The 22,208-nt window shown below is 43.7% G+C and overlaps 1 protein-coding gene across 1 annotated transcript in view; it reads left to right on the top strand.

Annotated features, from left to right (window-relative positions):
- The window catches only part of SIDT1 (SID1 transmembrane family member 1), a 93,632-nt gene that overhangs the window by 64,505 nt on the left and 6,919 nt on the right, over positions 1-22,208 (top strand). The window contains exons 11-22 of the mRNA XM_057696472.1: positions 1,513-1,584; positions 2,926-3,071; positions 3,820-3,893; positions 4,910-4,976; positions 6,372-6,445; positions 7,386-7,509; positions 7,717-7,834; positions 10,682-10,818; positions 11,468-11,576; positions 14,381-14,395; positions 15,450-15,526; positions 18,135-18,181. Coding sequence (XP_057552455.1) covers positions 1,513-1,584; positions 2,926-3,071; positions 3,820-3,893; positions 4,910-4,976; positions 6,372-6,445; positions 7,386-7,509; positions 7,717-7,834; positions 10,682-10,818; positions 11,468-11,576; positions 14,381-14,395; positions 15,450-15,526; positions 18,135-18,181 — 1,060 coding nt within the window. The remainder of the gene's footprint in view (positions 1-1,512; positions 1,585-2,925; positions 3,072-3,819; positions 3,894-4,909; positions 4,977-6,371; positions 6,446-7,385; positions 7,510-7,716; positions 7,835-10,681; positions 10,819-11,467; positions 11,577-14,380; positions 14,396-15,449; positions 15,527-18,134; positions 18,182-22,208) is intronic.

The raw sequence follows: 22,208 nt of genomic DNA, 5'->3' as shown, positions 1-22,208 counted from the left end.
GATCCTTGACAGAGCTCAGGAGAGGGCAGAGAAATGTTCTCAGGCATCCCCACGATGAGTGTGGCTTCTAGAAATATTGTGGCACTAAGTCAGAGTCAGAGAAACTGCCTAGATGCCTGCTTACTTGTGGTTTCTGCTGTCTCTTTGTTCAGCTCCTCCTAATTCTCAGAAGTGGATAACCTCAGTGGGATAGCATCTTTCCAAGTAACCAATGAGAAGCTTGGTAGGCATTTTTCGCGGGGGCTTGTGGTGGAGGGATGCTCCAGAGGAAGGCGCTCACTCTCCCTGCTTTGAGGAGTACTTCACTGGAAAAGTTAGAGGAGCGTCATCTTAGAAATATTTTTCTCTCACTGCCAACAACCATTTGGCAACAGACGCCTATTCTACCTCAGGACTATGCCCCAAATAACCCATACTTCTGCACATCCTTAGTTCATGTTGTTATTAATTTTTGCTCCAAGGAGTGCAGTAATTTCTTTGCTGTCAGGGCTTATCCTGGCTATAGTCCGGGTACCGCTAACAGCTGTGACAAATGAACCTCCGAATTACAGTGCCTCGATCGCAGAAGTTTATTTCTAGTGTTTATGGTCAGTGGTGGCCTCGCTCACAGTGATTCCAGGACCCATGCTCCTTTGTTCTTGTGATTCTGCTGTACTGCTGGGCAGGAATCAGCAACATCTTTTTCTGTAAAGTGCCAAATGGTGACTATCTCAGGCTCTGCGGGCCAGGTCGTCTGTGTCACAACGGCTCCGCCCTGCCATGGTAGCCAAAAGCAGCCACAGACACGAGTGGCTGTGTTTCAGTAGAACTTTATATATAAATACGGAAACTTAAAAGTTTTACCTGTCATAACGCTTCTGTCGAAATATGATATAGAGAAGTTCACTAATTTAAGTTTAACAACTTGAAGAATTGTCACACTACCCCAGTCAAGAAATATTGATAGACTATTACCAGCACCCCAGAAACCTTCCTTTTCCCGCTTCAAAGCACTTCACCTCTTTCCTTCCCAAACGTCGCTTTAATTGTGAATTCTAACAAAAGAGATTCATCTTGATTGCTTGTTCTCTTTGTATATGTAATAAGTACAGTATTCATCCTTTGCTGTCGGGGTTTCTTTCACTAAACTCTGGGGTTTTGAGATGCATCAATGCTGTTGGATATACCTGAAGTTTGTTCATTTTTCATTGTTATGTACTATTCCATTTCATACATAAACCAGAATTTGGTTATCCATATTAAAACTATTGGACATTTAAAAAAAATCTTTTGCCTGTCATAAAATGTTATTCTTCCGATTTTTCCCTAACCACTTAAAACATTTAAAACCACGTTTAGTTTAAGGCCCATACAAAAACGTGTGGCAAGCTAGAGTTGGCCTGCAGACTATAAAATCGGCCGGCAGACTCCTATAGTACAGTGAAAAGGAAATCAAACTATTTATAGAGCTGTGTTCTTTCATTTTGGCAATTGGACGTAAAGTGTTTGCCTCTTTGCTTTTCTTTTTAACAGGCTCTGGAAATATGTCGGTGTCACATCCCATTGCTGCCAGCACCCCTGAAGGGAGCAATTATGGGGCAATAGGTATTTCCTACAATGAGTCCATTCGTGGAAGTGCTTCCTGATTCTCCAAAGAATAGGATACAAGGGGCCCTCCAGCCACTAATAACTGTGAGAGTGGGCAAGGCGGTCATCGTATAAGATTATCATTCGTTTAGAAGATGAATTGGCTGGATGATCTGGAATGTTCCTTCCAGCTCTAACTTTCTCTGGTTCTATTGATCTGTTTCTTGAGTCTGCTAGCCACACCTGGGCAGAATTTTCTACAATGGTTGCCATCAACTCCCGTGGGGATTTTTTCGTACCCAGCCTGAGTTTAGGGAGTGAAAGATGCGTCAAGAGTCTGATGTCAGGGAGCCCGACATCAATTGACCGGCTGTTTCATTCTCAGGTTTCAGTGGAGTAAGGGCAGTCAGAAGACTGAGGCTGTGGGGCAGGTGAACATGGCTCAAGCCTAACAAACTTCCATTTGGGCTAACTGCATAATCGACCCGGCTCACTGCCACCCAGTCATTCACATGGCAGCCCCAGGGCCACGTTAAGTGGCCTGAAGGGGACAGAATTCTAATCCCTGTCTTGTTAGAGTTGGGGTGCATTGGCACTTCCATGCACTTCCATGATGCTTGTGGGCCGGTGAATGGTGCGAACAGGGGCTGGGAATCCTGTATCCCTGCCCTGTTATTCTGTAACTTTGAGAAGCATGTGGGCTCAGTGCTGGAGACTTATTTCTGGCTCTGCGGGAACAGGGTTTTTGCTTTTTTTTTAACCATCTGAACAGAAGAAATAAAGCGGAAGGTAGGCTCAGCTCATGTGCTCATTAAGCTGCACAAATTCCCATCTGCTCTGGGAAACATTCACAGGAACACAAGGATTCTTCTTCCTGAGACTGTTGTCTCCATTATATAATCATAGATACGGCATGTGGGGGATTTTGGTGTCCAAATACTTTATCCACGAGAAATGTATAGCTGCCAGATACGTGGGTGCTTACACATACATGTGGTACAGTCTATACATAATTACGTGCATGTGTATGTTTATATATTTATGTTCATATTTAAAAATATGAAACATGAAATATAAGCATAATGTTATTTTTGCATCCAAATAGTTAACAGAGCAGCTGCCTTTATTTTATGTGTTCAGCCCTAGAAATAGATGATTTAAATATAAAAATAGGCGAAGAGGCAAATTAGAAGCCCATTGAGGAGGAATTGAAAAAAGGAACATATGTGGTGGGTGAGGAGTTGGTTTTTACCAACACGACGTTTTCAAGCATGAGTCGGCACTGTGCTTTTCGCACAGAGAGATGGGCTCCCGTCTTCTTCTCAGCTCGGGAAGGCACGTGAGTCTCCTCTGTTTCAGATGAGTCAGGCTGCAGTCCTGGCAGGCAGATGTCCCCCTCCGACGGCGGACAGCCATGCCAGTCAGACACGGACAGCTCCGTGGAGGAGAGTGACTTCGACACCATGCCGGACATCGAAAGCGATAAGAACATCATCCGGACCAAGGTACCTCTGCCGGGCCACGCGCGTCAAGAGGGCGGAAAGTTGGGGCCTCAAACACAACTTCAGCAATGCCTCCGTTTCCTTTATTATTATGTTTTTCCTTCAGGGGAGGTCAGATTTCTCAGGGGGCTTCTTAGATAAAACTTAACTATGTGCTAAAAGCAATACTCAGTTGATTGACGCTTCTTTCTGGAGGGAGACAGTGAGAGCGCTAAAGAGCAGAGAAGACTGAAACGTTTCTCAGGGTCTGAAGTGGCGGGTGGACAGAAACGAGGAAGGGATCCAACCAGATGGAGGAAGAGATTCACCTGAAGTGTGTACTTGGAAAAACTCACTGGTTCTACACATAAAATCCTTCAGGAGTAAAAGCTCATTTCTTTCTGGCTCGTGTGTATCACATTGTGTTGTACGCAGTAAGGGACATGGCGGGTGCGGCGAACTGCACAGTTTCAACCCTGTCATTCAGGCACCAAACACTGGGCATCTCTGAAAACTGGGAAACCAATTTTTGAGGTTTAAGAAGCGTTCACGACTCCCAACAGACTTCCCACACCAGCCAATTTCCCTAAAGCCAAGTGAAATCCTAGGATTTTTAAAGGCATCCTGGGAAAAGCAAAATTAAAAGAAAAGTCTTGTTAAATAATTTTAATCCCTAGTGAGTAACTGAGTTGAAATGTGTAAAGCTCTCCTTTATATTTTATGCAAGAAATCCAAGTACAGTTTTGCATTCTGTTTTTATTTGGCATCCCAGATGTTCCTTTACGTGTCAGATCTGGCCAGGAAGGATCGGAGAATTGTCAGCAAAAAATATAAGATCTATTTTTGGTGAGTAGATGACCAGGAGAACTATGGCTCTCCTTGATAAAATTAAAGTTTTCTTTGTAAAAGCCACAATTACTTATGAGATTCCTGTAAGTGAATCAAATCACAGGTTTCGGTGTTTAATGAGGCACAGGTTTAGATGTCTGAAGGATTCATGCCACGTTCGATAGGAAAGACAAAAATAAACTACCAAAGGCAACCAGCCCTAAATTAAATAAATACAAGTACAAATAAGTATAAATAAGAACAGTAATGGAATCCCATAGGGAGACACACTACATCCTCTTCCAGGAAGATACTATACGATAACATTAATGTCATCACCTTCTCCCTTCTTCTCACCAGTTCTTGCTCTTGGGAGAGCCAGTGATTTCAGGGACGAGATGCCTAGAGCATCTCAGGGTAGCTGGAAACCATCCTGAGGGAAGATGATACCAACAGCCAATGATAAATAGACCTGCGATGGTCCTAGACACACAGATGCAGTCTCCCTCCAAGCGGAGAGTCTGAGGTGCCTGGCAGGGTCCTCTCCTTCCCCTCAGAAACACGCGCTGACACTTGTGATAGCCTTTCCCATTCTTTCTTTTTTTTCTGGAAGGATACCCTTTTACTGGGATACAGACACTAGAGGAAAACAAGGGCCAGTGGGGGCCGCGTGGAATTCCATAGCGGGACCATCACTTTGGAACTAAGAGCTATCGAAGGGAGCCACAGCCCCTTCATGAGATCCATCGCCCCTTACCTACTCTCTGATCACTTTTAATCTAACGATATCCTAAATAGATAGGCCCTCATCAATAATTTGGTTAAACCAGAAGCAAGTATTATTTACACTGTTTTACAAGTAATGGTATGAGAGGAAGAGTGGAGAAACAGGAACTACATAATCAATTTCTAATCACTTTTGTGAGTTAACTAGGGAGTTACGGAGTGAAAGGATGCTTTTAAAAAAACCAAATGAGCAACGATTCTATTGTTAATTTGGAAATAACCACTTCTGGTTCTTTCTGCCTGCCTAGGAACATCATTACCATTGCTGTGTTTTACGCACTGCCTGTGATCCAGCTGGTCATCACCTACCAGACAGTAAGTACTGTCCCGAACCCTGGAATCCCAGCTATCATACTGCAGGGAAAGATCTTTGCTGTGACTCACATAGAAATGTATAACCTGAGCTCCGTCCAAGAATTAATTCCCCATTTGGTTTCCATTGGATTTCTCCTTTGGCTTGTCTTTGATCGACCTGAAATCTAGTTCCCAATCATTTTATCACAATGTATCCCTTGGGACCACTTGTGTTGTTTTGTCTACCAATCTGAAATTATTACCTTGTACTCATTTAGTCTTGGTATCTCTCAACTATGTCTATTTCTCACCAGTCTGAACTTTTGATCATCATGGGTGATAAATAAATTTCCAGACCAAAACAAAGAAACCTGATGTCTAATTTAGCCTGTGTCCTGCCTTTGAGGGTAAATATGTTTTGTAAAAGTAAAAACAGCTTCACAAAACTCATGAAATAGTAAAAAGGAAAGGAAAATATAAAATAAATTTTAAAAGAACAAAACAATAATTAAAACAGCTTGAGAATCCCTGCTGCACCTTCACAGAACCCTAGGGTCCAGGTCACTTAAGTGATCGCGTCTAGGGTCTATTATACATGACAAAGCCCATTTAGAATAGCACCAGGCTAAAGCGTTTCTAATGCAATGACTCTCAAACTTTGCTGTGCATTAAAATCATCTGGGGGACTTTTGACAATCCCAGTGTCCAAGCTGTGCCCCACACCAGTTAGATCAGAGTGGAATCAGGCATCCGTACTGATGAAACTCACAGCAATTCCAGTGTACAGCCAAGTTTGAGAGCCAATAGAGTAATAATATTTCGCCAATTCCATACTTCATACATGATGAGGACAAGGACTTCATAAGGTGTGAGCGCCACCATTTATAATCTAACTATTCTCTGAATACTTTGGGGCTCTGTCAGAAGATACAGCTGTGCTGTGGTCTAGGAAAGTTCTTAATTGTGATACCTATGGAAAACTGACCACACATCTCCTTATGTCTACCTGCCCTATGGCTATCGAGTCCACGCCGAGGATGGGAGAGCTCCTTACCCTCCCAGGATTCATCTAGAAAATAGGACGTACCATGACAGTGCTAATAGGCAGGTCCCAATGTTAGCATCCGTTCAAAGTCCTTTTACAATGAGATCAAAGGAAACATACTCAGTTGAATTCTGCCACATAATGAGGGACGCAGAATATTTCAACTCAAACCAAGATGGTAGCATTTCAAGGAAACGTGTCTGTACTGTGTAAAGGCGGAAGATAATGGCCCACCCCCTGCTGAGAAGGAGCCCTGATTACACTGTAAATCACTGACAGCAGACTGCTGTGAGCACTGTCTGCTTTTTGTGATTTCAGGCTCAGGGGATGCAGAAAAGCAGCATCTCCTCTTCTCGCTCTTGGCTTTACAGGTTGTCAATGTCACTGGCAACCAGGACATCTGCTACTACAACTTCCTCTGTGCTCACCCCTTGGGCGTCCTGAGGTAAGCCCAGTCTTCTCGTTATCCGTGAGGCAATGAGAGATGCCTTTCTGTGTAGTGTGGCGATTTCAGTTTTAAAAAATGCTAGAAACAACTGCAGAAAACTACCCCTATCAAGGGTAAAGAGGAATGAAATCAAGAAGTTGAGACCAGGTACACCTCTCCCATTCCGGTACGGGGGCCTTAGGAAATAGTCCTGAGGAGAAGGCAGGGATGTGTTTGAAAATACCAGGTCCCCAGCTGTGACAGTCCTCATCCATGGCAACCTCATGAGATAGGATTATTACCACCCCTGTTTTTAGAGGAAGATGCTAAGGCTTAGTTAGAAAGGTAAGGACTTGCCAAAGGCCCCTCAAATCTTAGTGATGTTGGGACTCACCGCCAGGCCTGCATGCTCCAGCCTCCGGAACACGGCGAAGTGGAAAGAGTGTCTGTCTGGGAGCTGGGAGCCTGGCTTCTTGATCCAGAACTGAACCAGTCTCCGTTTCCTGAAAGAAATTCTGCTGGCTGTGACCCGTAGACACTTATCCTGAAATTCATGATTACAAAGCTGAGTATGGACACATGACATGGCTCCATCTACGTGCATTCAGTCTCACAGTGTAGCTGAAACGCTTGGTCCAACTGCCCGCCTGCGGAGCGGCTCTTTTTCCTAGGATCCACTCCCGGCCAGTGCCATCGGGACAAGAGAGGATTGAGTCAGTGTTAGGGAAGCTGAGCGGGCATCCCTGAGAGGAAACGGACACATTATCACAGGCAAAGCCTCCTAACATGGAGTGTGGTTAAAGATGCTCTCTGATGATTTTCGGTCCTGAAGTCTCACGGAGAGGTTAGCAGTGGAAAAGACCGGATGCTGATTTTACTCGCTCATCTGTGCCTTCATTCAGTCTCTGAAGCTCCTTGATGACTTGACTCTCTCATGGTCTCTCTCTCATCCCCTTAGTGCCTTCAACAACATTCTCAGTAACCTGGGCCACCTGCTCCTGGGCTGCCTCTTCCTGCTGATAGTCTTGCGCCGGGACATTCTCCATCGAAGAGCCCTGGAAGCCAAGGACATCTTTGCCATGGTGAGGAGAGGGTGGATCTAGGGAGGTGGGAGCTGGGAAGGGTTATGGTTCCAAATGGAATCTGCAAAGAGGAAGAACATCTGGCTGGACAGCGTGACGGTGGGTTATGCATTAAGGGACCACACGAGGCCAGAGCATGGGTGTCCGGTTCTGTGGTGACGTCACTGATGAATATCTTTGCACTGACCGCGCTTTCTGCTTTTCCAGGAGTATGGGATCCCCAAATACTTCGGTCTCTTCTACGCCATGGGCATCGCACTGATGATGGAAGGGGTGCTCAGTGCTTGCTACCACGTTTGCCCTAATTACTCCAACTTCCAATTCGGTAATTAGAATTCACATCAGCTACACAGATTTGAGTTATAGGAGTCTTATCCTGGGACGCCCTCAAAAATGCCAAGGTCGTGCTTGCAAGAATTAAATGACATTTTGTGTGCGCTGAAGTGATCTGAGGGCACCTCGCCACAGGGCATGGTTTCCCCACACTGTACCATTTTTTTTGTCTCTCGCCACCATTTGTAGACGATGAAACCGTGAACACTGAGTATGGATCTCATGGCTAGATCTGCAGGTGGACAGGGGGCTGGGCGTCAGGCAGCAGGTCGGGTAGAATCCAACAAGAGATACGTAGAAGGCTCCCTCATGTGGCTTGGCGTAATTTAGCAGTTTGCCTGCTTTGGGTTGAAAGTAATAGAAACCCCAATTCAAATTGGATTAAATAATAAGTACACTTATCAGTGCACCAGCTGAACGACAGGAGTGGAAAGGCCTTGTGGGTCGTTTGTCTGGTGGCTCTGGCTCCACTTCTCTGTGACCCCCTTGGCTGCACCCGGCCTGCACCTTGGTCTTCTCTTCAGGCTGTCTTCCCTTGTGGGGGCAAAAAGAGCTACAGCAGGTCTCGGCTTCCTAGCTCCACACCGTGATGTCTGGAGGAGGCAGCAAGCTGGCTTCCAGGAGCCTTCATTTGAGGGCAGGAAACATCTTTTCCCCAAACTCCCCAGATAACAGCCCCTCACGCCTCAATAACTTACACAGCCCTGAACCCACTCCAGAATCTTTCTCCATGTGCGGGTTAGCTCAGGCCTGGGTTGCTACCCCAATCACGGTGCCAAAGGAGGTGAGGTTACCTTTAGACCAGTGAGACCCTTTCCTGGAGCCAGGGGTGTGGTTAGCTTTCCTAAAGCAAATGGGCTGGGAGGGTGTGCATTTCTGGATGGAAAGTGGGGCTAAGATATCTGAGTTGGTATCAAGATGCTGTTAGGATGGAGAAAGGGAAGAGCTGATGCTGGTGGAAGGCAATTAACAATGTCCTCCACACTCGAGGATGAGGCTTTGTCTTCCCACATCTTTATTGGAGTATCATTGCCTTACACTGTTGTGCCAGTTTCCGCTGTACAGCAAAGTGAATCAGCTGTATTTATACATATATCCCCATATCCCCTCCCTCTTGAGTCTCCCTCCCACCCTCCCCATCCCACCCCTCTGGGCCATCGCCCATCATGGAGTGGATCTCCCTGTGCTAGGCAGCAGCTTCCCCCTAGCTCTCTATCTTACATTTGGTAGTGTATGTATGTCAGTGCTACTCTCTCACTTCGTCCCAGCTTCCCCTTCGCCCCCCCCACCCCATGTCCTCAAGTCTGTTCTCTACATGTATCTTTATTCTTGCCCTGTCACTGGGTTCATCAGTACCATTTTTTTAGATTCCATATATATGAGTTAGCATACGGTATTTGTTTTTCTCTTTCTGGCTTACTTCACGCTGTATGACAAACTCTAGGTCCATCCACCTCACTACAAATAACTCAAGTTTCATTCCTTTTTATGGCTAATATTCCATTGTGTATATATGCCACATCTTCTTTAGAGGATGAGGATTTTTAAGAGTCATTTTGTGTTTGTGCTCTAGCCACTGGCTGTTCACTCAGAACACCACAGAAATTCTCTGTCACATTTTAATTTTTTTAAATCCGATGACATTTTTAATAGAAGAAAACCATAGAGAACAATATCAGTCACCACTCAGAAGGAACAAATGCCAACATTTTAAAATATTTGCCTTGAATCTACTTTTTTAAGCAACAAAATGTGTAAAGTTGAGATCCCATTTTGAACTGCTTTCTAAACTTATCCACTCTGCCCTTCCTCAGAAGCAATGACGATGACTGATTTTATATTTATCTTTCCAGGTTGTTTTTATAGTTTTTCTTCATTTGTGGCAAATTAATATTAATTTATCACACTGTGTTCTGCATCCTTTTTTCATTCAACAATATGTTATCAAGATTTATTGGTATTGAATCAAGGATATCCAGTTCATTTTTAAAGACTGTCATTCCGTAATAAAAAATATGCCACATTTATCAATTCCTCTGTTGAACAACACTTAGAGGTTGCCAATATTCTGCTAGTGCAGACAGTGCTGCAATGAATGTCCGCATCTATGTCTCTCTGCACACATGTGAGAGAGGTTCCCTGGAATACCTAGCAGTAGAATTTGGGGATCACCCAGTTTATGCATCTTCCATTTTACCAAAAACGGCCAAGGTTCCCCCTGGCATATTAATTCCCACTCCCACTGGCTGAGCGTTTCCACTTCCCCTATATCATCGCTAGCATGTGTTATTGTTAGACACTTACATTTTTGCCATATTTTTTAGCAACACAGGACACCACATTGCTGTTTTAATTTGCATTTGCTTGACCCTCATGCAGCTGAGCCACGTGTAATTTCTAGCCGTCTTCCATCCCTAGGCTAGAAAGCCATGTATGTGAGCAGTAATCAACGTGGTTATGTTGCAGGATGCTGAGAAGGACCTCCTGCACCCACGCAGGAGTCTCTTTATTGTCACACTGCCCTGTTACCATTAGGGATTCTTCTGCTGTTGCCGGACAGGAGCGTTTATACACATACCCCTGCGAGTGGGGATAGCTGGTTGTTCGCCATATCATCTGCTACTTTTCTTCCGTGAGCTAGGAACCCCCTTCTTGGAGGGGGTGAGAAGTGGAGTGTGTGGGGTTTGCCTAGAATGTGCCTGTGGAGGCTGGCGTGTTGGAGGTCACCATATGGTCCGAGGGCAGCAAAGACTCCGAGGCCTGAAGGGAGGGTTTCTCTGAGGCTGAAGAGAGATCTGTCTGCCGCCCACTGGATCCCGATGTTCTCGGCTCCCCCCAGACACCTCTTTCATGTACATGATCGCCGGCCTCTGCATGCTGAAGCTCTACCAGACCCGCCACCCGGACATCAGCGCCAGCGCCTACGCCGCCTACGCCTCCTTCGCTCTGGTCATCATGCTCACCGTCCTCGGAGTGGTGCGTCCCTCCCCACGGCCGCAGCCTGGCCCTCCAAAAGTACCCTCTTGGGAGGCTTTTGACTGTTTGCTTTTAGGACCTCAGGTGAACAGGTTTCATGAATCATAATCCTTGGCTCATGACACACTCTCATCATTGGTCCCTTCGTGGCATTTTAGTTATTTAGCTAGAATTTTTAATAATGTAACAGGCCCCTGGAAAACTGCCCCTGGACAGTGCTAATACAAAGCTGGGACCTGACTCTGGTGAGACTGGAATAGAGATACACAGGCTGATGGGAGAGAGACTGACTTGATGGCACGGAAACCACTTCCTAAACGTGCATGGACACGTGTCAGTCATCGTCTGTTATTTGAAAGGCATCAGCTCCCAATTTTAGACCTGCTGCCTCTTCACCTGTTGTTCAGCTACCTCACCCATTACTTCCCTTTTCCATTTCTTTCTTTTTCATTTGGCCAGGTAGCCATTCTTTTTCCTGCCCTGGGTGCAGTAAGATATCTGTGAGCTCAGAGAAGGGGGAAACCCCAAAAGGCATACACAGCTTGGTTTTTGACACCTTATACATTCATAAGAGACAGAACAATTTTAGTGAGTTCTCTGGGGGAAAAAAAAAAACCCAGATGATGGTAACTTCCATCTTTACTCCTAGGTGTTTGGGAAAAATGACGTGTGGTTCTGGGTCATCTTCTCTGCAATCCACATTCTGGCTTCTCTGGCCCTCAGCACCCAGATCTACTACATGGGTCGTTTCAAGATAGGTGAGTCACCTGTCACTCTACACTAAACACACCGATTAACTCGCCCTGAGAAAGAACTGTCTTGCTTGTCCTAAATGGAAGTGTTACTGGTCACCGTGAACACCTGCTCTGAATTCTGTGTGTTTAATAGCATATATTCTCGCCAAGAGCTTCCTCTACTGTATAAGATAGCAACAATCTACTATCACTAGTTCTGTTTTCAACTGAGAAACTAGGCTAGCTCAGCGCTGAGGCAACCTTCCAACTCCAAGTCCCCAAAGCTTTATAATTTGACAAACTTTGAAAGTGCGTTTGCAGAACAATATAGGCATCACACCATGAGTTCCACCAAGAAGAATATTTTTCAGTTCAGAGCATTTAAAAGGAGCATTTCTCTAACCATGCGAAGTGGTTATCAAGAATAAATTCTATATTATTTTCAAATCCTGGGACTGGAACTTTTGGAGACCAAGTTGCCAATCTTAGAGGCAGGACACCTGCTGAATGCTCTCTGACAGCATGAACGTATCACATTAGAATGCCGAGTGTTCTATGGAAATCAGCTTCTGATTGCTCTTAGTCAGTCAGCGCACATGCGACCAGGTGCACGTCATTTTAGAGTATCTAAATTTCACCCGTCATTTTAAAGTCCAGGAAGTCAGACTCAAAAGATTCATTTGTATATATCAAGAAAGACCAATATATATAAACATAGGCTCATTCCTAATATTTGCAGAGCCCAAGGCAAGATTGTAAATAAAAGCCCACATACCATAGGTATAAAAGTATTTACATTATAAAGCAGACTAAAAAACTATTAAGTACGTGAAAGAAAGGAAGGAAGAAAGGAAGACCAGCAACCTGATAAATATATCATCGTTAAAACTCTGAAGGTACAAGTTCAAATTTAAAATTCTCAGGTCCATGGAAGAGTACTCCAGAACACAGCTGTACAGGAGAGCTGGTCCCCAGCCCCTGCCCCCCTGTTCTTCCCACCTCTGGCTCTGTCCTGCATCTTAAGGGGTCTCACAGGTATGCACTTGGACACCCTTGCCCAACATCTAATTGGCCATCTCTGCCCCTAGAAGTGCATACTCTAGCGGTGCCGTCTGCCCTCAGGAAGATAAAGCAGGGAAAGGGGCTACGCAGGCTCTGAGACCGGGCTCAAGGCCATCAGGGCAGGGAATTCTTGGGTCCAGGAATTCAGAATGCGGACGAGAAGGAGCAGCCCCCTTGCCCTGCTGACTCCTCACTCGCTGGGGAATGAGGACCTTTAAACTATGGCACCCCTGTTGCCCAGATCTAAGGGTGATTCTACATAAACAATCTCTTATTTTGGCAGTTTAATTTTCCCTTTTGGCATGGTCAGTAGGTTAACTCTTGGTGTTAACACAGCCAGTGTACCGCCAACTCCCCCAGTGGAAGCATCATTAGCTGGTTGTGTAGAACATTTGGTACAGAGCTCTGTTCATGCCCCATCCTCCACACTCAAAGGTGAATGAAGTCATACAAACTAAACTCTCAAAAGAAAATAATTTAGGCGCTGTTCTGGGTTTTCCAAGTTGGAAAATTAAACTTGAATTCAGATATATGTAATGGTAGTAACCATTAATACAGAGAGGAGCTTTTCATATGTTTACACGAGCTTTGCCCCAGGCAGTTTTGCGATACTGAATTAATTTACCTTTTTAAAAAGGAGAAAATTAATGCAGTCTGTTATAACCATGCAATCGTTTCTCAGGGTCCCAAGAGGGAAAAGATGTCACACACAAAGACAAAAGATTTATTCACAAAGGGACTTTTCATAGGATAGGGGTGGTGCAGAGGAGGATGAAAGGTGTAGCATAGTAACCCGGCGTTAGTAGCAGAGAAGCTTTTCCTATCCACAAGCCAAAAAGGACACGGAGGAAGTGGTTACCAAAATGTGGAAGGAGGGCATCATGGAGAGGAAGTCACAAGGAAAGGAGCAGTGACTGGTGGATTGGCAGGCAACCTCACAGGGCCAGCACCAGGCAGGTAGTACTCTGAGCTGACTCTCCTTCCTCTGTCCCTCTTGTCCCCTGCTGGGGTTTTTCATTGTCCAAATCCATGGGGAGTGAGGGAACCCGCTGAGTGGTCCCTACGGTCAGCCTCCCCGGGCATGGTGAGGACAGAGAAACATGGCAGGTGGGTCTAGAGGGCAAAGGGACGATAGCCCTCGCATGACTTAACTGAATATTTTAAATTTCTTCCCCAAGTGGCTACAGATTTACCAGCACCAAAAGAAAAACTCGCTATTTCATTGTGATGTTTGCATCTACATTTAGTCCAAAGGCAGGAAGTTGGGTTCATGGACAGTGGTTCAGGTGACGCCAACCTCCCTGCCCATTTCATAAGCTGCCTTTGCTTTCTCAAATCACAGACTCCTTTCTCTGTGGCCGTCGGGCCACACATGAAAACAAATGTGGATGCAAGGGAGGGCACAGCAATGAGTCAGAGCATTTCATCAGTAGGACAGAAAACTGCAGGGCTACTTGCCCAGATTCCTGTTGTGTCCCTCGCTTCCCGAAAAGGACCACAGAGAAAGGATGGATTATAAGTTGCCAGTGGTGCACAGGGAGGGAGAAAAGTCTTTTTTGCACTCTGAAGAATAGTGAACTTCTGAACATTTGAGACAGCCAGAAGGAGTCTGTGTTCTTTATGAGAAAACATTACTTTTGTAATCAGAAAACAAAATTAAAGTCATCCGTTTCGAGAGAAAAATAAAATGACCAGTAGTTTACCTGTTTGGCTACCTTCTTACAAATTTTTTTTTTTTCTCATTTCTCTGCTTCCCACTGATTCAGATGTGTCTGACACAGGTAACGTTCAGCCGCCCTCCCCAGGGTTTTCTAGATTGTTTTCTTAACAAAGCAACCTGCCTGGCTGACCTGCCGACTCTGCTTTCTGAGCACTTCTTCCAGATGGCGCAGGATTTGGTGGGAAGGGGGTGGGGAGAGGGGCTCAGAGGCGGGGATGCACCCCATCCCAGCCCGGAGTGCGCCTCCTCTGGGCTAGAGCATGGACACCCCCCCCCTCAAGTGTATCTAGTCTAGTGAATGCTGCCTAAGTTGACCCTAGGGGTAGCCTTGAAGAATAGCAACAGCACCGCTGAGATCCACCCTCCCTGAAATGCTCGCTTCAGGCAGACCCAGGCGTGCCTGTGACATCTACGTGTGGAAGGCTCAACAGAATGACGGCCCTGCCTGGGGCCCTGACCCTACTCTTAGAACAGTTGTAACACGCACACTCGCTGTGTTTCATACCATTCTTTTGAAGGATTGCATTAAAAAAATCTTTCCTGTCTTTTGCACTTCCATCTTAACTTATGTTTCTTTGATTATTGTTTCAAGACACGTTCAGGCTTTCTGAACGTGCTCTGTAGATCCCAGTATCCCCTGGTTCAATTCTTACTGACTTGTAACCACACTGAGAAATCCAGATTCGAATTTTTACAAGCGAAGATTTCCCATGGTCCAGAGAGAGCAGATGTTTTAAGGTGACTTTTGAGAGTCCCCATACATCTCCGCTGTAAAGAAAACACCACTAAGCCATCAACAGCGGGAAACTCAGCCGAAGGAGACCGCAGGAGAGCTGGCCAACCTCCCAAGTGACTTGAGAGTGCCTGTTACTCAAATCCATCTTGCTGGCCTCTCTGAAGGATGCCGCATGCATGCAGCACACCTGCAGGAAAGCGCAGGTGGTTGTGGGTGGCATTTTTTAAAGCAAATATTTACTGCTGACCTATTAGGTGCAAAGCACTGTGTTTATAAGGTGAAGGCAGCATCATCCTGGCCGCAAAGGCGTGGTCCATAGGGGAGTGGTCTGTGTTCTCTCCGGCCGAGCCTTCTCACCGTGCGACTGTGTCATCAGCAGATCTGGGCATTTTCCGGCGGGCCGCTATGGTGCTCTACACGGACTGCATCCAGCAGTGCAGCCGGCCTCTGTACACGGTACGTGTGTGTTCCTGTGTGCCCTGGCTTTCTCCCAGACGACAGGAGGACGGCAGGAGGGGCGGGTTCGGGGCAGCCACTCAAGGCTCCCCAAACCAAGAGGGCCAGATGGCCCAGAGTGGCTGAGGTCCAGTCAGTGAGGGAAGAGACAGCTTGCTTACTTTTCTCACTCTTAAAAGACAAGCTGGGATGGTTCCCTTTTTGTACACAAAAAACTGCTAGTATGTAAAAAATGTATATATGTGTACACACACACACAACTATTAAACAGTGATGACTGCTGGCGGGGAGGATCAGTATAAGGCGTCCCTATAAATAATCCAAAGAAGTATGTTTAGTTCACTTGTGAACGTGAAAAGAGGGCACTATTAATAATGTTACCTGGACTGTTGCAAGCAACCTGGGGACCTATGGTCACTCCAATCGCTTTCATGAGGAACTTTCCACACTATACATTTGTTTGCTTTTTATACGTTGTTTGATTTTTACAATGAGCAGGAATGCCTTTTCAAAATTTTAGCTATTGCTTGATGGTGGAAATACACTTTAAAAAAAATCTACCTTATGGTTTTCAGTATATTACACATTTCTACACTGAGCAAAGGGATCAGGGTCCTGGTCCCAGCTGCCTTGGCTTGCTGGCCAGTGACCTTGGGAAGGCTACACACCTCTTCCGAGCCACTGCCCCAATCTTCACCCAGTGCTGTGGTCAGAGCTAGTGATGCCATCTGGGCCTGGCATGCAGGCGCTCATTAAATTCCTGCAAATAGTTTATAATCAGAAGGATTTTTACATAAAGGAACTTGCGAATGTTTTTAGCCCTGAAGAGCTTGGGCAGGAGCTATAGGCACTAAAAATTGAGGAAATTGAGGCTGGAGGGTTTTACTCAGGTGAGAATGTAAAAGCCCATTAGGACCTGTGAGTGTTATGAGAGCTAAGCATGCCTTAGCTGTGAACCATAAGGGGAAATTAGTGTTTTTGTTTTTTTCACATTAATTGACTCAGGCTGTCTTTTTTTTTTTTAATAGACTATTTTAGAGCATTTTAAAAGTTTTTAGTTTTTTTTAGGTTCACAGAAAAATTGAGAAGAAAATACAGAGATTTCCCATATGCCCCCTCCTCCGCACACACACAGGCACAGTTTCCCCGCACCAACATCCCCACCGGAGAGGTGCACCTGCTACAGTCAATGAACCTATGTTAACACGTCAAAGTCACTCAAAGTCTATAGTTTACAACTCACTCCTGGTGTTGTACATTCTATGGGTTTTTTTGACGAGTCTGTAATGACATATATTCATCATTATAGTATCAAAGGAAGTAGTTTTCCTGCCCTAAAAGTCCTCTGTGCTTCACCTATTCTTCCCACCCTCCCTCCTCCCCACCCCCTGGCAACCACTGATCTTTTTACTGTCTCCTTAGTCTTAACCTTTTCCAGAATGTCCTATAGTTGGCATAATATAGTATGTAGCCTTTTCAGATTGGCTTCTTTCATTTAATAATATGCACTTATGTTTCCTCCATGTCTTTTCATGGCGTGATAGCTTGCTTCTTTTTAGTGCTAATATTCCATTGTCTGGATGTACTATAGTTTATCCATTCACCTACTGAAAGACATCTTGGTGGCTTCCAAGTTTTGGCAATTATGAATAAATCTGCTCTAAAATTTTCTGAGCAGGTTTTTATATAGGCATGTTTTCAGCTCCTTTGGGTAAATACCAAGGAGCGCGACTGCTGGATCATATGGTAAAAGTATGTTTAGTTTTCTAGGAAACTGACAGTCTTCCAAAATGATGGGACCATTTTGCATTCTCATCAGCCATGAATGAGAGAGAATTTCTGTGGATTTTGGCCTTTCTAGTAGGTGAATTAATCTTTTTAAGTAAGACATTTCCTTCAAATGTAATGGATCACCCACAAAGAGAATCACTCTTAAATAGATGAGTGGCCGTGCAAATTAAAGTATAATCAGCAGCTAAAAGTTGTAAGTAGTAGGCAAAGGAGCAGGAACAGATTGTGAATAAATCTCTATCAGAGTAATTATCCTTTGAGATGGACCTTACCTCTCTATTTTCTCCCCTACCAATAACTTTCATCTTGATGCCGTGTGTTTAGAAATCAGGAGCCTGGGAGTTGCAGGACCTCCTTGGAGTCAGAGCAATGAAACTAATTCCAGGTGTGTCCCAAGAGCTGCCTTAGGGCCCACCAGTTAACACAACCCAGGGAAAGAGTCCTTGGTTACAGACCACCAGTGGCAGAGTTCTTGTAACTACTGAGTAATCCGCACACGCCACCAGCCTTGCCATCAAGAGGGGGGCTAGGTGCCCAGCTCCTTTAAAAACTGGGGAAAAACAGCAAGACTTCTGCTTTACTCACCAGGCTTTCTTTTATAGAGACGAGGTCACAATCTGTTTACAGTCAGAGGTTTTGCCATTTAGTCCTTGCGGAGGATTAGTGTCTGGTCATAGGTGCAGCTCTCTTAAAACTATAGAAAAATTGTTTTCACTAAGTCAGTTGTTTTCCCATAATTGATGCTTCCCCCATGGTAAGTATTTAAAAAAGCAGTGCGTGCAGCCCCTCATTTGATGTTTTCTTTCCTCCTTCCCAGGACAGAATGGCATTGCTCATCGTGGGGAATCTGGTTAACTGGTCCTTGTAAGTAGTCTTGGGAAAATACATTTTTCTCTTTCTGAATTTCTCTGTAACACCATGGTTTAGCTTTCCTTGGAAATTAAGGCGAGCATAGGACCGTGCTTGTTCTAGAGACTTGAAAGAAAGCTATTTTTCCTCCTGCAAAGAATGCACTAGGAAGCTCTTGTGTACCAAGAGTAGCCTCCCCTAAAGCAATGAGTTCAACACACGGATGCCTTGAGCTCAGTTGCTGAATAAAATAAACATCAAATTTGCTATAGTTATGTGGATGTGTTAGATTAGATATATATGTATATACATACACACACACACATATATGTAAAGAGAGAGATTAATTATGCCAGCAGTTGCAAAAATGCAACAGTTTTTAAACTCTTTTTAGAACTTTCCATGAAGGTTACCCAGTAGGCATTTCTCTTTCTTACTAGGGGTGTGTGTGTGTGAGTGAGTCTCTTTCCTATTTCTTTCTTTCTGTCCAGGTCACCGTCTTCCTACCCTGCCTACATCATTCTTCTTCCTTTTCTTTTCCCTCATTATCACCTTGGCCTTGTTTCCTTAAATGACCTCAAAGTAGAACAGTGCAACAGAAGTACGTTTATGCTAGCAGTATTTTATGTATCTATTTTTTGCAACTTATTAGTAACTTAGAAATGTGAATGAGTGAGATATTTTATTGATCCCTCAAAAAATAAGTCTAGCTGCCTTTATTAGTGGTTCTTAGCTGATGTGCTCCTCTGGACCAGTGACCTTTGATAGAAAGGTGACTCCCTACTCCTCCTCCCTTTAAGACATCAGATATGAAGAAAGAAGCACACCATAGGTAAAGCCAGAATCAAGTGATTAGAATTCGAAACTTATTCGGGGGCCATATGCTTCTGGAAGAAACTTCCCACAATGCTACTGCCTCAGAGATTAGCTTGGGGAAGGTCCATACCTGTGAAGGACCGTCCTTTACTGGGGGGACACGTCGAGAAGGGTGATTCTTGGCCATGGCCACCTGCGATGCTCTCTTGGCCACCCTTTTAGGGCAGAGTCCACAGTCCTGGTGACTCTGTAAGAGAGGGTGGAGGGCACTTGTAGGAGATATGGTCATGAACAACTGCTCACTGTGTCCACAGGATCAGAATCACCTGGCTTGTTCCTGCCTCTTATAGAACTAAAATCAAACCCAAGTCTGCTCACAAGGCAAGATGTATGGCCTCTCTTCTTAAACAGGAGCTCTGTGGGACACCAAGGCCTGTGTGTGTGTGGGGGGGGGGTGAGGCATGATGACACACTAGTACTGTGACTGCCCAGTGTGGGGGGGTTACCTCCCCGCCAAGTTTCTCCATCCTCAGTTTCCCATGGACATTACGAGACACAGACTGATTGAATATGAACCTTCGATGTTATTTAAGAAGAATCAGTCTCATATAGTCCTGAATAAGAACAGTAGTGTGTATATATATATATACACACACATTGAGAGAGAGGTACGCATACATATATGTACATATAAATGTACATTCACAGAGAGAATGAGAATAAAACAAAAGTGGCAAAATGCTAATAATTGATGCATCTCAGTAAAGGGTATACAAGAGTTTTTGGTATGCTGAAGATTTCAAATTCTGAGAGGAGGAAATTTTCTATATTATATAGAACAAAGTCAGTTGGAATAAAAAATTAATGAAAATATTTCTTTGAATCATCTTTAATTTCCTTTATTAATGTTTTATAGTTCTCCACATATGTCTTTCACCTCCTTGGTCAGGTTTATTCCTAAGTTATTATTTATTTATTTATTGGTGTGGTTTAAAAAGTATTTTGTTTTGTTTTTGTTTTGTTTTAACAATCAATGGAAAGATATCCCATGCTCTTGGATTGGAAGAATTAATGTTTTTAAAATGGCCATACTACCCAAAGCAATCTACAGTTTTAATGTGATCCCTATCAAATTACCCATGACATTTTTTCACAGAACTAGAACAAATAATCCTAAAATTTATATGGAACCATAAAAGACCCAGAATTGCCACAGCAATCTTGAGGAAAAAGAACAAAGCAAGGCCATAACCCTCCCAGACTTCAGGCAATACCACAAAGCTACAGTAATCAAAACAGTGTGGTATTGGCATAAAAACAGAGATATGAATCAATGGAACAGAATGCAGAGCCCAGAAATAAACCCACACACCTACGGTCAATTAATCTTTGACAAAGGAGGCAAGAATATGCAATGGGAAAAAGACAGTCTCTTCAGTAAGTGGTGTTGAGAAGGCTGAACAGCTGCATGTAAATCAATGAAGTTAGAACACATCCTCACACCATACACAAACATAACTCAAAAATGGCTTAAAGACTTCAACATAAGATATGACACCATAAAACTCCTAGAAGAGATTATAGGCAAAACATTCTCTGACATAAATCATACCAATGTTTTCTTAGGTCAGCATCCCAAGGCAATAGAAATAAAAACAAAAATAAACAAATGGGACCTAATCAAACTTAAAAGCTTTTGCACAGCAAAGGAAACCATAAACAAAACAGAAAGAAAACCTACAGAATGGGAGAAAATATTTGCAAACCATGCAACTGATAAGGGCTTAATTTCCAAAATATACAAACAGCTCATACAACTCAATAACAAAATAACAAACAACCCAATCAAAAAATGGGCAGAAGACCTAAATGGACCTTTCTCTGAAGAAGACATACTGATGGCCAATAGGCACATGAAAAGATATTTAACATCACTAATTATTAGAGAAATGCAAATCAAAACTACAATGAGTTATCACCTCACACTGGTCAGAATGGCCTTCGTTAAAAAGTTTACAAATAACAAATAGTGGAAAGGGTGTGGAGAAAAGGGAACCCTCCTACACTGCTGGCAGGAATGTCAGTTAGTGCAGCCATTTTGGAAAATAGTATGGAGGTTCCTCAGAAAACTAAAAAAACAGAATTACCATATGATCCAACAATCCCACTCCTGGGCATATATCTGGAGAAAACTGTAATTCAAAAAGATACATGCCCCCCCTAGGTTAACAGAAGCACTACTCACAATAGCCAAAACATGGAAACAATCTAAATGATCACTGACAGATGAATGGATAAAGAAGATGTGGTGTATATATATACATACACACACACACACACACCATGGAATACTACTCAGCCATAAAAAAGAATGAAATAACACCATTTGCAGCAACATGTATGCAACTGGAGATTATTGTATTAAGTGAAGCAAGTCAGAAAGAGACAGATATCATATGAGATCACTTACAAGTGTAATCTAAAATATGGCACAAATGGACTTATTCATGAAACAGAAACAGACTCACAGACATAGAGAATGGACTTGCAGTTGCCAAGTGTGGGGGGCAGGGGAGGGATGGACTGGGAGTTTGGGGTTAGTAGATGCAAACTATTACATATAGAATGGATGAACAACGTACTCTTACTGTATAGCACAGGGTACTATATTCAATACCCTGGGACAAATCATAATGGAAAAGAATATTAAATAGAATGTATATATGTGTATAACGGAGTCACTGCTGTACAGCAGAAATTAACACAACATTGTAAATCAACTATACTTCAATAAAAAATTAATTTTTAGAAGATGAAAAAAACAGTCCATTACTACCAGCTTTACCCTTGGAATACTTAGGAATAAACTTTGAGAGATGTGTGGAATCTTTCTGCAGAAAATTTAATTACCTCATTAGGAGACAGAGGAGAACTTAGCTAAAAGAAGAAAGATAGCATGTCCTGGGTAAGAAGATTAACTATTGTAAAGATATCAATTCTCAAGTTAATGTGTAAATTTAGAATTAGAAGTGGAATTAAGTTAATAGGATTTTACTGTGAAATTATTTACCTAGTTAGACAAAATTTTCAAAGGTCTCTGTGAAAGATTAACAGAAGAAAGGAGGGGCAGAGGTGTATACTGACAGCTTAGCATTACCCAACAGAACTTTTTGGAATGATGTGCTTATTAGCCACTTTTGGTTATTGAGCACTTGAAACGTGGTAT

The sequence above is a fragment of the Hippopotamus amphibius genome, chromosome 10, assembly GCF_030028045.1.
Source record: "Hippopotamus amphibius kiboko isolate mHipAmp2 chromosome 10, mHipAmp2.hap2, whole genome shotgun sequence".
NCBI lineage: Eukaryota > Metazoa > Chordata > Mammalia > Artiodactyla > Hippopotamidae > Hippopotamus > Hippopotamus amphibius.
Note: the sequence above shows the minus strand (reverse complement) of the source record. Positions and strands in the feature narration are given on the sequence as shown.